The sequence below is a fragment of the Trachinotus anak genome, unplaced genomic scaffold (assembly GCF_046630095.1).
Source record: "Trachinotus anak isolate AG129_WGS33_773 ecotype Australia unplaced genomic scaffold, CSIRO_AGI_Tana_v1 ptg000012l, whole genome shotgun sequence".
NCBI classification, from domain to species: Eukaryota; Metazoa; Chordata; class Actinopteri; order Carangiformes; family Carangidae; genus Trachinotus; species Trachinotus anak.
Genome location: NW_027273863.1, coordinates 1611986 through 1626586, shown reverse-complemented (window position 1 = coordinate 1626586; position 14601 = coordinate 1611986). Strand labels below are relative to the sequence as shown.

At 40.8% G+C, this 14601-nt stretch overlaps 1 protein-coding gene and 1 long non-coding RNA gene across 3 annotated transcripts; one reads left to right on the top strand and one right to left on the bottom strand.

The window, feature by feature from the left end:
- Positions 1-1339: 1339 nt before the first annotated feature.
- Positions 1340-3879, bottom strand: LOC139628726 (uncharacterized). The gene is made up of 3 exons (XR_011692852.1): positions 3739-3879; positions 1610-3210; positions 1340-1473 (listed from the first exon to the last, which is right to left on the bottom strand). It is a non-coding gene; the product is annotated as an uncharacterized lncRNA (long non-coding RNA).
- rnf2 (ring finger protein 2) lies at positions 1373-14533 on the top strand. 2 transcript variants are annotated; one of them, XM_071490710.1, is made up of 9 exons: positions 1373-1481; positions 3825-3921; positions 4375-4535; positions 7151-7233; positions 7354-7486; positions 7630-7729; positions 8059-8231; positions 8413-8602; positions 10593-14533. In XM_071490710.1, exons 2-9 carry the CDS (start codon positions 3835-3837, stop codon positions 10692-10694), a joined length of 1029 nt encoding a protein of 342 aa, XP_071346811.1. In that variant the 5' UTR covers positions 1373-1481; positions 3825-3834; the 3' UTR covers positions 10695-14533. The 2 variants fall into 2 exon arrangements, with proteins under 2 accessions (XP_071346811.1, XP_071346810.1); XM_071490709.1 differs by having other exon boundaries at positions 3825-3922; positions 4370-4535.
- The last annotated feature ends 68 nt before the right edge of the window (positions 14534-14601 follow it).

Genomic DNA, 14601 nt, shown 5'->3' with positions numbered 1-14601 from the left:
CTCTCTGATGGAGCCACGCCCCCTCGTGTCGCCCGCGCTCACAAACGTACGCACGCGCACAAGGACACCCTCGCTGCAGTTTTTTTGTTCTGTTTTTTTTTATTGTTTGTTGCTTAGAGTTTAGTTTTTGCCTATTTTTTGAAGTTATTTTATTGATTACTAATAGAAAATAGCCGATGTTGGATGAATGGTGAAACTGCTACTGCTGATTTGGATTGTTGTTAATTAATCCCCGGCCAATCCACTGATACTTCACAAATACATGTGTACAATTATCATTTAAAAATTCAACCATAACCATCACTAATGACTGCTGACTATTGATTATTGAGGAAAGATGTCTCTGGCCGTTTCCAAAAATTATTTTCAGCACATAGTTTTGTGTCATCTTTATTTTGCCAATTCTGTTAGCTGTCATCTCATTCAACAAGTTATCCTCAGCCTAAAACTCTCTTCAGCTTCTGTTATCTCATGTATGTGTGTGTGTGTGTGTGTGTGTGTTCCTTCCAGCCTCAACCTGTCCCTGCAAACCTGTACTGAATTCAAACATTTGATCCTGTAGCTGCTAATGCCCAGTGCCTCCCTGCTCCCCTTGGTGTGTGGGCAATCACTTTAATGCCACACAGCTGTGAGATCCTTGCTTTACAATTACACATTGTGTTTTTGTATTTGAGTGTTGAATGCACAGCATATTTGTAACTTAACATTTGTACAGTTAGGGGATCTGCTTCACTGTGAAATATACTGTAGTCAGCTAAATTGTGTTGAAACAATGATTTTATCAACTTAGACACCCAATAACTTTCACCAACCAATTGAATACACATTTAAACCTGCAAATAAATAAACTGGGTACTTATAGCTACTATCGATTTCTGATAGGCTACAGTAGAGCTCTGACGTCTTCTAGTGGCATCAATGTAAAACTACATCACAGTAGACAGCGGATAAATGGACAAAATGAATGAATGTGATTCGCGGGGAGATATAAAAATAAAAGAGAGGAAACACAGGGAGGGAAGAGAGTCTGCAAACAAAAAAAATAACATCTCCTCTATCATTTTTATTACACCTCAATTAAACTAAAGCTTCTTCTTGTTTTGCCCTTCGGAATTAACTCTACACTCTGCTGTGTTTGACACTGTCTCAGTGCTTTCGTTAGTTTTGCATGGTCCCTCTCACCTGCTATAAGTACGGGATTTATCAGTGAGTCCCTCAGAGCCGGCGCTAGGGCCATGAATGGATGTATTCTTCTCAAATGATGTAATTTTGGATGTTAAGCTGTTGGATAATCGACGTGCACAAAGATGCGCTGTCCGTTGTCTTCACCTTGCCATGCTCCTCCATTCCTATCGTCGGGACTCCGGGGCCCCTCTGGCATAGCGCCTCAATTTCCCAGACTTCATCGCTTCCTGTGCATCCGCCATATTGCCTTCGCCTGAACGCGCTGGCTGGATCGGTTCGTACCCACAACTGAAAATGTAAGTACAGAAACAATCATATTTTATACCATTTAGAAATATTTCGCCACCGTGTCTGCATTTGTTCATCTCTGACCGTTTCGGCTGTTTAAATGTTGGAATTAAGGTTTAAAACACACGTATCTTACCTCAGAAGACTGATGCGTCGGGTCTTTTCTCTGTTGTTGTTTTTCCCTCTGTCACAGCGACAAATTACATTCATGACTCCCTCGCAATATTTCAGACGTTAGCTTCTCATATCGTTCACTGTACAGTGTAAATGGACACAGTGATACTGTCTCCGGTGTCTGCACATAATCTGTCCTCTGTCGGCTTCATACACGATGTATCTTGAGCTTATTTTGCCTCTAATGTTAGCGTTACGGAGAATAGCTACCCTCTGTGGAAGCTAGTTCGCGTTAGCCGAGCACCATAGATTTTACATGAAATAGGTGCGTGGGGTCTGTCCATTAACTGCGGCTGCTTAGCTAGTGCCGATAAGAGGGACTAAATCAAGTGGAGCCTCCTTATCATGTGCCAGCGAGCAAAACGATCTAAAAGACAACAACCGAAGAGAGCGCGTATGTAATTTGAGGCAGTAGTTGTGAGACATCGGTTTTGTTTATTGACATGAATTAATGATTGCGGCACACAGAATGTGTAAGTTGTAGTCAAGACATCCCGAGATTGAAGTATCTGTTGTTCGTGTTGTTTTTCTTTACATGTGAAGCTTATGTGAAAAGACACAACAGTTTGCCTTAAACCACGTCGTGTGTTTGATGTGGACCACCCGCACCAGCCCCTGTTCCTCACATGCATGGCAGTGTGGTCACAAAAACGCAGCCATCTGAGAGCAGACATGAAGAGCTGGAATCTAGGTTTCTGTCCTTATGTTGGTCTTTTCTGTGGACTGACAGGGAGTCCATCACACCTAATATCCAATGCGGGTAACCCCTAACTGCCTGAGAGATATTTTGGTCAAGAATTAAAGCTTTGCGCTGCGCAAAGGTCTTAGGAGCATTGATGAAGAGGCAAAGGACAACTCCGAACTGTCAATTGTAATTAACACACTTGAGATCTTTGGATACTGAAAGACATTTAAAACAGATGTCAACCCGAATAGCTCTCTCTCTCTCTCTCTCTCTCTCAAGGAAGCCTATAGCCTAGGGAATAATGAATCTCTTATTTCAGGGATTTCATCGCCAGCTTGATGATGCTGTAAAATTGTGAAGAATCTTTTTAAGATTTGAGTTTATAATTTGAAACTGAATTTCTATCAAATTCATGACCTAAAACATCTTTAAAATATGATTTAAAAAAATGAAAATTCCCCTCTTGGTCTCTTTTCAAATTTAGTTTTTTCTTTCATTTTCGTAACTTTTACAAATGAGCTTAAATGACCTGCAGGGGGGTAGACAAAATAGCCCAGTGCAATAGGTGTGTTTTAAACAGGGGCCTCCTGAAATTTTTGAGTAGCTGTTGTTGGTGTGTAATGTTAGGTAATGAAACATTTCCTCTGGTGATATAATTTTTTATATTTTCCCAGATCTGTAATCAAAAGTGTGTTGACGAAAGCATAACAAGTGCAACAGAATAATTGAACATTTTTACATAGGCCTCAAAACGAGGTTAATTACATTGTATGACAAAAGCACCTCTAAATTAACATCATGTGGACACAAATGAAAAGAACAGCAGAGTCAAATTCAGATATAATACAGTCTTCATGGTGAGAAGAAGAGGTATCCATCTGTAAAACAAGAAGCACAGAGTGTGAACTTCTCTCTCCCCATTCATTCATTTCTAAATCCTCACTGGTTCATATAGATTAACTGATGCATGCATGTTTTATTGAGATGTTGTGTCTTACCAGTGGAGTTAACTTGAAATGTATACAGTGCATACATTAGCATACAGTTAAAAATCAAATTTGGATGAGGCACAAAAACAATAATATTGTGAACATATTTTATCTAAATAAGTGGTGACTGAGGTAGAAATTAAAAAAAAGTTGGCATTTGATTTATTAAAACAGGGCAACTATACAGAGGGGTGTCCACTAGGGTTGTAGACATATTGTCATAACTAGAGAAATTTATTTAGGGCTACATTGAGGAGGTGGCATGGATCGTCCAGTGCTTGCAGGTTCCCTCTTGTCCACATGCCAAAGTGCCTTTGAGCAAGACGTAAAACCTCAGTTTTGTGCTTGTGTGAGACGCAAAATGTAAAGGGCTTTGTCTGCTAAGGTAGAAAAGATTTTTGAGTGGAGATCGTTTACCATTTATCTGCAGCCGCCAGTCATTGTAACCAGAGGTCTTTGTCGCATCCTAGAATGAGAAAAAATTGTGTTTTTGTGTGTTTCAGTTTTGCAGTGATGACTCAGACGGTTCAGACCAACGGGGTCCAACCCCTCAGTAAGACCTGGGAACTGAGTCTGTATGAGCTACAGAGAACTCCACAGGTACCCATTCACACTTGATCAGTTCAATCACATATTTGACTTCTCATAATCATTTTGCTTTTAATCAATCACACAACATGCTGATGTGTTTCTGGTGTAGAGCTTTTAGATCATTTTTAAGCCTTGACCTTACTGTCTCATATTGAAATCAATTTTTGTTTCTGTGCCTTCATCAAGTTTGACCAGACTTTTATCAGGAATGTGTCATAAAGCAAAACATCCCCAGTATAAGGGACATATACCTAAAACACGTAATCACTTCATATGAGTTGATCCTATAACTATCATTATAACTCAGTTAGAACACTGACATGTGCAATATCCAAAATACTGACTGTAGTTATGAGATTTTAAAAGCATCAGTCAGACCTGTATCAGTTGTGTACCACTCTAGAGATAGCTGTTTCTGTGTGTGTACTAACCTTCATCTCAATCTGTTTCGTACTGGCACAGGAAGCTATAACAGATGGACTGGAGATAGCAGTGTCGCCGAGGTCCTTGCACAGCGAACTAATGTGTCCTATCTGTCTGGACATGCTGAAGAACACAATGACAACTAAAGAATGTCTGCACCGCTTCTGCGCTGATTGTATCATCACAGCCTTGAGATCTGGGTGAGTTTGTACCCTGCAGTAGAAACCAGGAGAGCCACCCCCGCTCCCCCTGTCCCTGTGGTGGCATTCAGGTTTCTGATTATCTTACCCTAGTGTGGGGAACTAATTGAGCAATTCAGAATGAGTAATGGTGACCTCAGAGGGAAGGGAGAGTGTCAAGTGTGGTCTCCACAGTCAGACAAGAGAAAGACAAGACAAGTAACTGATCTGCTTATGAAAAGACAGTCGCTCTTCTTTAAGAACAATGTGGTGTGTTGAAGGTAAATTAAAGTTCAGAACTAGTGTAAATCTGCTCATGAAGTATTGAGATCTAAAACATGACTGTTACTACAGCACAGACTCTTCTGTTTCAGCTGCTCACTGCTCGGTGACTGTACTGAACTAACACTAACGCTAGCTAACGTAACTTTTACTGTAGCTGACTGTCTAATGTCGAGTGCTGTGCAGGCGGTCGCTTGTTGCACAAATCTGCCAACGGTAGACAAGATAAGTCCTGATGTTACACAGTGTGAGGCTTTATTCAAACAACAGACAGCAGTCTGAACAAGCGATGTGACTTCCATAGTCTGTGACTGGCCTCAGATCATAGTGTTGTTAGCTTCTTCCCTAAACACTCTGAGCGCCTGGAAGGGTGTGTTTGATTTATTGTTCCCATCCTTGCCAAATTTGTGGACTGCCTCATTGTTCATGATGTCGCTTGCATCAGGCAAGAAGTACTACTACTACTACTACTACTACTACTACTAAAACTACTACTAACAATAATAATAATAATAATAATGGCATCTCTACAATGTACTGTACTGTACTCTTTTATGTAAATATGTACCTGTCTTATAACATACAATATAGGGCCCTGATAATTATCAAATTATGGGAGTTATTTTAATGGATCTGTTTTTCCTCAGGCCAGTGAAAATATAAAAGGGCCCACTAAAACTCTGATCTGCAGGACAAGCAGCCAGTGAGGAAGAAATGTTACGTTGTCCATCTCATGAGATCACAAATGTGCATGCTCATTAATCAGAAGCTCTTTTATTTCCATCAGCAGTAACATTTGTTCTGATGTGGGTTATTTTTTTTTTTTTTTTTTTTTTTTTTTTTTACCACAACCCTCTAAAAGGGTTCTGAGCATAGACTGTATATAAAAATGGACGTCGATGCTAGCTCCGGAAAATCAAGCCAATGCGGAAGTGCCGTAAACCTGCATTCTATGTAATGACCATTAGGGGGCGAACCACTGGTTGCAAAAAGAAGTCCGATTGAATGGAAGTCTATGAGAAAATAACCCTACTTCTCACTTGGTTTATGACTCCAGTAAACGTTTTCATAATGAGTTTATGGTCTTAATAGCTTGTTTCAAGTCTTCTTCAATACAACATGATGTTCATGTTTAAAATTATAGTCCCATTTAATTTAAAATAGACGATAAAGTAGGGTGTGCATTGGGGCGTGGCTAACGTATGATTGACACATTTTGGCTTGTCAATCAAGAGCAGTCCCTTTTAACTATTAACTATTAAAAGTACTTTAACACTTCGTAATAAAGTTTACCTCGACTTATGGAAAATGACTTCAGATTCAGCAGCGCTGCGTAGCCGAAAGATTGATGCCGTTGTCAGGACGACAGTTTAGGTGGGCGGGCACAGTGACCTCGGCTCTTAGGTCAGCTCCACTCCTCGCTCCTCCTCAGCTCCACCTTCTTCTCCAAATATGGTTTCTTCTGGTTTCAAAAAATCAAGATGACGGCAGCCAAATTGCAAACTCGAGCCTTCAAAAATGGAAATTCGCAAACCAATGGGTGACGTCACGGTGGGTTGCCACTTGGTTCTGAGTAAATGTCAAACAAAAGGTTTGCGTAGATCAGTTATGTGTTGTGTTGTGAAGTCTGCTCTAAGGTGCCCACATGTGGCCTGAGGCACCTACAGGTATTCAGGTTTGACTCCATCATTGCGTCTTTTTTCTTTGTTTGTTTTGTTTTTAACAGCCTTGTTTAAACAGTTGACAAATTAAAGGAAAAACCAACATAAAGTGACTTAGTCAGGTGTTGGGCCACCACAAGCTGCCAGTACAGCTCCAGTGCTCCTTGGAGGGCATTGAGAGCACTGTCTAACATATCATATCTCCCATAAGTGTTCAATTCAATTAGGTTGACATCTGGTGACTGAAGGCCACGAGCATATGATTCACATTATTTTCATATTCATACCAATTAATGACCCCTCCTGTCTCTGTGAATGGGGGCATTGCCATCCTGTTTCTCCTCATTTATTCAGGTGTTTCCTGTAATTTGTCACTGTCTGTACTAGTAACTCAGCCTCAGTGTGAGAGGTACAGTAGACCAGAGTCATGCTCACGTATTGATTGACAGCTATGAGCTTCCACACCCTGATTTTGGCCTTCTCTGATTGGTTAGAAGGCCAAGGCTTGATCAGAAACTTCAAAAGGGAAAATCTCAGCAGTGCTTCAGTTAGTCTGGTCACAGAAGCCTCTGACTGCACCTCTCCACAGTTTTCAACAAAAATTTATCAGGAAAAAGTTTCATACAGTGGTTGTCACATTGTTGCATTGGTATTGGTGTTTTATTTGTCCACCTGTCCTGCATGTCTTTGCAGTAATAAAGAGTGTCCCACCTGTCGTAAGAAGCTGGTGTCTAAGAGGTCGCTGCGCCCAGACCCGAACTTTGATGCTCTGATTAGTAAGTTACCACAAGAAGAAGGTTTCAACAAATCTGGATGAACTGAAAATTATCACCGTTAAGTCAAAGTATAAAAATATTGTAGACCTTTGTTTTAAACTCATTTAATTCCCATTTCAGGTAAGATTTATCCCAGCCGTGACGAGTACGAAGCCCACCAGGAGAGAGTGTTGGCCCGCATCAGCAAACACAACAACCAGCAAGCCCTGTCCCACAGCATAGAGGAGGGGCTGAAGATACAGGCTATGACCAGGTGAACAGGCCAGTCTCAACATACACAAATGACAATGATAATAATAATAATAATAATAATAATAATAATAATAATAATAACATAGATTCACACATAAAATTCAGTTTAGTCTAATAAACTGAATTTGTCTGTGTTGTTGTCAGACTGCAGCGTGGTAAGAGGCACACAGTGGAGAATGGGAGCGGAGCTGAAGACAACGGGGACTCCTCCCACTGTAGCAATGCTTCCGTCCACAGCAACCAGGTGTGTCATCATATACAACATATTAGCACACTTGACAACACGTGATTCTAACACTGATGTTAAACACACTAGTATTTGATTTTTCTGCTGAATAACAGAGCAAGCAAAGCAAGTGTCAGACCTCAGAAGCACAGCTGGGATTCAGCTGTGATGGTGTGAGCGGTGGAGATATGTAGTGCCACTGGGTGTAATACAAAGCCTAGTCAGTGCTGCTGTTACAGCAATGTAATTATGGCATTCAGGAACAACTTAGCCTTGTCTGTGTCTCTATGTGTCTTTATGTGGTCTTAATACGAATACTGACTATGTATTTTCATCTGTTTCCCCAGGAGGCAGGTCCAAGCATCAAACGCACCAAGACGAGTGACGACAGTGGTTTGGACATGGATAACGCTGCTGAGAATGGGGGCGGGGACTCTGTGATTGATGGTGGTGCAAGTGAAATAGAGCTTGTGTTTAGGCCACATCCCACCCTGATGGAGAAGGATGACGGTCACAACAGGTAGTGTCACACAGAAATACAGCTTCAGTTTTAAGGAAGGGTCTGAACTTTGGATCAGTGCCCTCATAGTAAGACGAATGAAATCAGTCGAGTACCAGACCATATTCACGTCTGGTGTCTGTGTCCTCATCAGCTGTGCCTACCTGTTTGTTTACACATGTTTGTGTTTGTGTGTCTGCAGTGTGGAGTTTGTCCCTCGCTACATTAAGACGTCCGGTAACGCCACAGTGGATCACCTGTCCAAATACCTGGCTGTCCGATTGGCTCTGGAGGAGCTGAGAAGAAACGCTGAGGCCAGTCCTGTTAATGTGGAGGCAGCTTCAGAGAAACAGTACACCATCTACATACCCACTGCTGGAAACCAGTTCACTGTGAGTACACACACACACACACACACACACACCCCCCTATACATCATCTATACACTAAAAATGGCACTGCACTCACAGTGACAGTGGCAGTGGCCACAGCAGACATGTTGACTTGCCACAGTAGGAAAAGCTCAAGTGTAAATAGTGAAATTAATGGAGAAAAAAATAAAAAAGAATGACGTCTGAATTCAGTTTTAGTTTCAAGGTCCTGGTGTTGTCCATACTGGCTCTCTGTACACTGAGACACTTTCAGAGAACAGCAGTTCTCTGAAAGTTGTTACTGTTATTAACACCTGTGCTTTTCCTACAATGACTGTAAAAAAATTCTGTGTCCACATAAATAAAGTCATTTCAAAATCCTTTTGGTTAAATGCAGATTTATTAAATTCATTCCTGACTGACAGTATCTTCACACTAAATCCACCTTTTTTGTGTTAGAAAATTACATATACAGATTCTTTCTCGGGCTCTTATGGTGTCAGCATTTAGCTCCTGTATGTGAATGATGCTTTGATGTTGTAGATATCGCTACCCTAGAAATAATGTATTATTTTAATATATTAATAAATTCTCGTCTTGTTCTGAATTTATTATTTTTTTAATGATTATTTTTAAACAATTGTTTTTAGTAATAAAAACAAACTGATAAGAGAATCAGTGATGAACCAAACAGCTGGAGAAAACAGTAGTTTACTGTAGCTGATGAAATCCTCACCACAGCCCCAGAGGCCAGTTTCACAGAAATATGTTAGACTGGTCTGTAGTGTTGGTCCAGTCTTGTGCTCATAGATTAGTCTAATGCAAATAAGACAAATAAAGACTGACTCATTTTAAGACAAAATATTAGACACCTTACTCCCAGGTAGACTCAGGCCTAAGGCCAAAAGTTACCATGGTAACAGTCAATTCCACCTGCACTGTCCAGAAGCACCCAACACTAAAAACAAGAAAATGTGGCTCATAATAAAGTAAAATAAAACTTCCTTGTAACTGTTGAATTCTTCGAAAAGACAAACTGAGCTGAGTAGTTGAATTCATTGTACCAGAGTTCGGCAAGAACTAAACTGCCTTGTACAATGGATGTATTTCGAGGTCTATCTGAAGTCTGACTGTTTGTTATATCTAAGATAGTATCAAAGTGTATCTTTATGAAACCGGCCCCTGGTCTGACTCACATGACAATCACGACATTCAGACAGCAGCTTCTCATTTTAAGCCAGTGTTGATCTTTCATTGGCTAAAATGAATGTGAATGCCGTCACTGACGTAAAACTGGATTCCGATCTGATGAAATGCTGTTACTAAAATGAATTATCTGACTTATTGAAAAGTGATGTAGTCATGAAGCAAAATGCATCGTGGTCCTTTTTTAGGACCCAAGGACCTCTTTTGTTTCAAAAATCTTTTAATAATCTCCTGTGTCTTATGCACACTGTATGTTTGGTATTTATCAAAGACATAATTGTTTGTTTTTTTTTTTTTAAATGTAGTGGCCCCTAAATATTTTCATTAAAAAAATTTAACCATAGAGTCCTGTTGATTATGCTACAACATCTAGAAAGAAGAAATCTGACTTGCCTTTTGTGCAGCCCCCTCTTATTGAGATAGCTATAATAACAGTAATGACGTCTCTGTGATGTGGAAACTTGTTTCATTCTTCTTAATCACCACAGCTGGTGAAGGTACAGGTTTTACACACTGTGTCTGGTGGTCATCCAGAAATCTACAAGTAAACAGGTGTTAAGCTGCTTGATAAATTTCCCTTGGACTTTGGGGAATTTCAGGGTTTTACTTTAGAGAAATAGTAGAACACAGTAGAACAGAGCTTTTTGCATCTAAACTGAATTAGATGGATTTGATACTAATGCAGTGGAACAGCAGTCAGAGCGAACAGCTCTGCTGGTAAAGATGGACTGAAGTGCACAGTGTGACACAGGTGAGGAGAGTGGGAGACGTGCTGCATGTTTGAACTGTTCAACTCTGTCCACAGGTTCTGAATGGTTCATTCTCTCTGGAGCTGGTCAGCGAAAAGTACTGGAAGGTGAACAAACCCATGGAGCTCTACTTTGCCCCCACTAAAGAACACAAGTAGACACATGAAAACATAGACACGCATACACACAAAAACACATACACACTCACCAGTAAGAAGTAAACAGATGGACTCGGCTACACCTGCGCACACAAAAACAAGAGGAGAGGAATGTGTGTGTCTGAAGGAGATTAGGGGGGTTGGTGAAACCCTCAAAAGGACTCTTGTAAAAAGAAAAAACCTTGTTTTATATTCTCTGTATCTTTCTGTGTCTCTTTCTATCTTTCTCTCAGTAGAAGGTAGCAGATCAGTACAGCAGCTAGCAGGTAAATCACAGATAATGGACTGTGAACAGTGAGTGTAGATTCTCTCCAACTCAGAAAACCAGGGTCCATTCACAGTCTGAATTAGCAATGTGCTGTTTTCCAAGTCAAGACATTGTATTATACTGTATCTGTCTTCAGCAAAGGCCCTTTTATACTGTGTGATTGTGGTCTGTCCCAGATGAAGGTTGACCAGTTCTTGTTCCTTGATCTCACTGTGAGACACACCCACTGCTGGTTGATTGAGAGCTTTAGAGACCAAAACCACTTGTATCAAGCTTCTAAAATGCTAGTCTGAAATTGAGGACCACGTTGGTAAAACTGAACCCACATCTACAAAATAACCACTCACAAAACAGCATTAAGTAACACTGCATACACAGGCCAACATACCAGCATTGTAAATGCCCATAGACATATATTCGTACCACATGGGTGTGTGCTTCTCAACTCTACAGGCCCATAAGTACATGACATGTATGGAAACAAAGACAGGCCATAATAATTTTAATTTTATTGTCACCTGTCATTTCAAGATTTGCAATTTTAATGTTGTGTGTTTATTTTTTTCCTCAAATTCAGTCTGTGGTTCCTAGCTGCTCATCTGAAAGGGCCTTCGGATTAACAGATTAAATTGAATAGATACAGGCTCGACTGATTATCCTTGATACCCTGAATGATTAAGTTTAAGCTTCTCACCATGAATTTTGAATTTCACCAATCCCATCTAAAAACTTGATGTGCAGAATTGAGTCTGAGCACTTTTAATACCAATAAGTTGTGTCAGAAAATTAGATGCGTAAAATGGTCAACTTGAAATGATATACCAGACATTTACCAGAAATCGATTCCAATTACATAAATCCAGACATATTTTAATGTTAAATATCAAAGGAGCTATATGTAAGATATGCTATTGCTACATAGCTAACGTTAGCATTAACAGCTGTTTACTTACCAGTCTAGAAGAAACGTGGCAAGTTCAGGAACTTGTTGCTACTGAAGTTAGCATGCTAAGCAGCTAGTCCTGGTCCGGCCAGACTGACTCGTCACTTTCAGACACTGAGTCGCTGTAGCGTCCAGTCTATCCTGAAGAAGTAGCTGCTCAGGACCTATTGCAACCTCTGGTATCATGAAGCTCTTGGCATTACTGGTAGGTTGTTGCTGTTAATTCTAACATTAGCTATGTAGCAATAGCAAAACTTGGCTCCTTTAAAGGTCCCTTATGGGGTTTTTGACTTCTGCTAGCACTATGGAGGTGTTTTTCTGTAAGTGGGTCCCTGGTTTGTTAATGTACAGCACATGTTGCACACACAAGTGACACAATACACGATCCCGCCACGCTATGCCACTGATCCACAGGGGGCGGTAACGTGCCAAGAACTGCAGCAGTGAAGGCAGGGAGGAAATGACTGCTAGACAGTTTTGGATTTAAAATACTTAAACAGCAGGCACAGCATGACATGCTGTCATCACACAAGCACCTGGTAAACTGTCTGTTTAAATACTAGATGGTAAAATGTGCGTTCACAGTAAGCAACTTGACAGTTGTGACCAGCAGGGGGCAGTGCAGACATATCCAGTCACATTTACAGTACACAGTGATATGAAGCTACGAAAGTTGAAGCAGGCAAATTGGTGTTTTTGTTGGTTTGTTTTCAATAATATTGCAAGTGTTCTCTGAACTTTTTTTTTTTTTTTTTTTTTTTGACGTGTCTCTGTAGTCTTTCAAATAAAACCAGAGAATGGTGAAGGTGTGAGTGGCTGCTGTCTGAAAACTGAATCACTACCAGGGAACAAGAGAACCAAATAAATGGAGCTCTGGTGACTCTTTGAACACAAAGCTGCCAGTGCGAGCACATGATAACAACCCAGCTGCACCATCAGCAAGGTTTGCAAAGAGCAGTGTAACAGACTGACCTGGAAACCCTGGACTGAGAGAGAATCTCGTAGCTGTTGTGTTGATCTGTTGCCTGTAGGAACAAACTGTCTTCTAATATCTGTGGCTGCTTTTCCTTTTATAAATGTCTTTTGTAACATGGAGAGTAGGGAGTTTGTGTGATTGGAGTGGGGTGGAGTGGGGTGGGGTGGGGTGGGGTGGGGTGGGGTGGGGTGGGAGGGTATTTTTGCAGCACCATAGTCAGACCATAACAGTATTCACCATCTCATCTGCTATTTGAACAAACCTACTCCCTTTGTTGTTGTGTCACCAGTGGGACATGATTGTCTGTCACTTCGTAAAGACGCGACATTAACCAAATATTACATCACAGAACACATTAGGGTACATTTGTTTTTGTTGTGTTTCCGTACAAGGACAGACACCTGGTGGGGGTTTGGCTCTCCATGTAGCTAACGGACAGGAAGCCCGGAACAGTTGTGACAGTTTTAGGATGCGAGAGCAAGAGTGAGTGAATGTGAAGCTGAACCTGTTTGTGCCATAAACGTCCTGATATTAAAACGCCTTTCACTTTGAACCTGATTTGGTACCTTGTCCTGTTCACGAGGAAGCTGATGAGAGAAACCACAGCCATGACACCAACATTTACAGGTTCAGACATGATGTCACTCTGTTTAACAGGAGTTTATCTTTTTTTATTTTATTTTTTTTTTAAAGTTTTTATGTGTAAAGCTCTGTATTTGATGAGCAGTACTGCAAAGGGGCAAGTTAAAGCTGCTGAAGACCACCAGGGGGCAGATACACTAATGATGAGTAGTGATGAATGAATTGATGGGTGTGTTGGCAGCTCATCGGGTGTGGAAGATACCATCCTCAGCACCACCTGTACATGTTGTGATATTGTTCACATGTTGATCCAGGAGTCGTTACAACTTGCAGCATTTTACATGTGGCACGGTGTCAGCGATGGTTTCAGAAGTGATGAAGAGAACCAGGATTTCACCTCAACATGTGATCTGACGGTCTGAGCGCAGTGTTGCCACACTCAACATTAAAAGCAGAGCGCAGCTACTTTATGATTTCACAATATTCACTTTGATTCAGGGCAGTGCAGTCAGTGTTTGTGAGAATGGACTTCAGATTCCTGAACTAGAGGCTATCACCACCGTTTACTTCTGTACTGCTCCCTGTGACCCACATCATTTCTGTTAATCTGACAGGAAACAAACACCTTAACTGAAGGTCCATTTAATAGCTTTTGTCAGAGCTTTCAATCGCATCTCACTGTCTTGATCAGCAGATGTATTTAGCAGTTGTCACAGAGATGTTTTTCTCTTGTAACAATGGACTTCGTGTCGATTTTTTTTATTTTTATTATTTGGTCAAGAATGACTTTTCACATTTGACTTCTGCTGAGTTCTTTTGATCTTATTGATGAATTTAATGGCCTTTCCCTAGTTTCTAACTTTAGGAAAGAGACGTTTCACGGGACTGTCCTGAAAGACATTGGGTGAGAGGTGTAACTCAACACTAAAGTCACAACTCCATGAAAACAGTATCACTCCCTTCTCATTTGGTACCTGTGAGTCTGAACAGCTGTCTGTGTGTGTGGATCCTGTGAACTGCATCTTTATGTTTCTGGACAATAAACCTGAATCTGTGTGTTCAACCTGGAACACAGTGCCGCTGCTGTTTGTGTCCTCACTGATTTAACAATGAGTTTACTGCATCCTGAGCAGGGTAA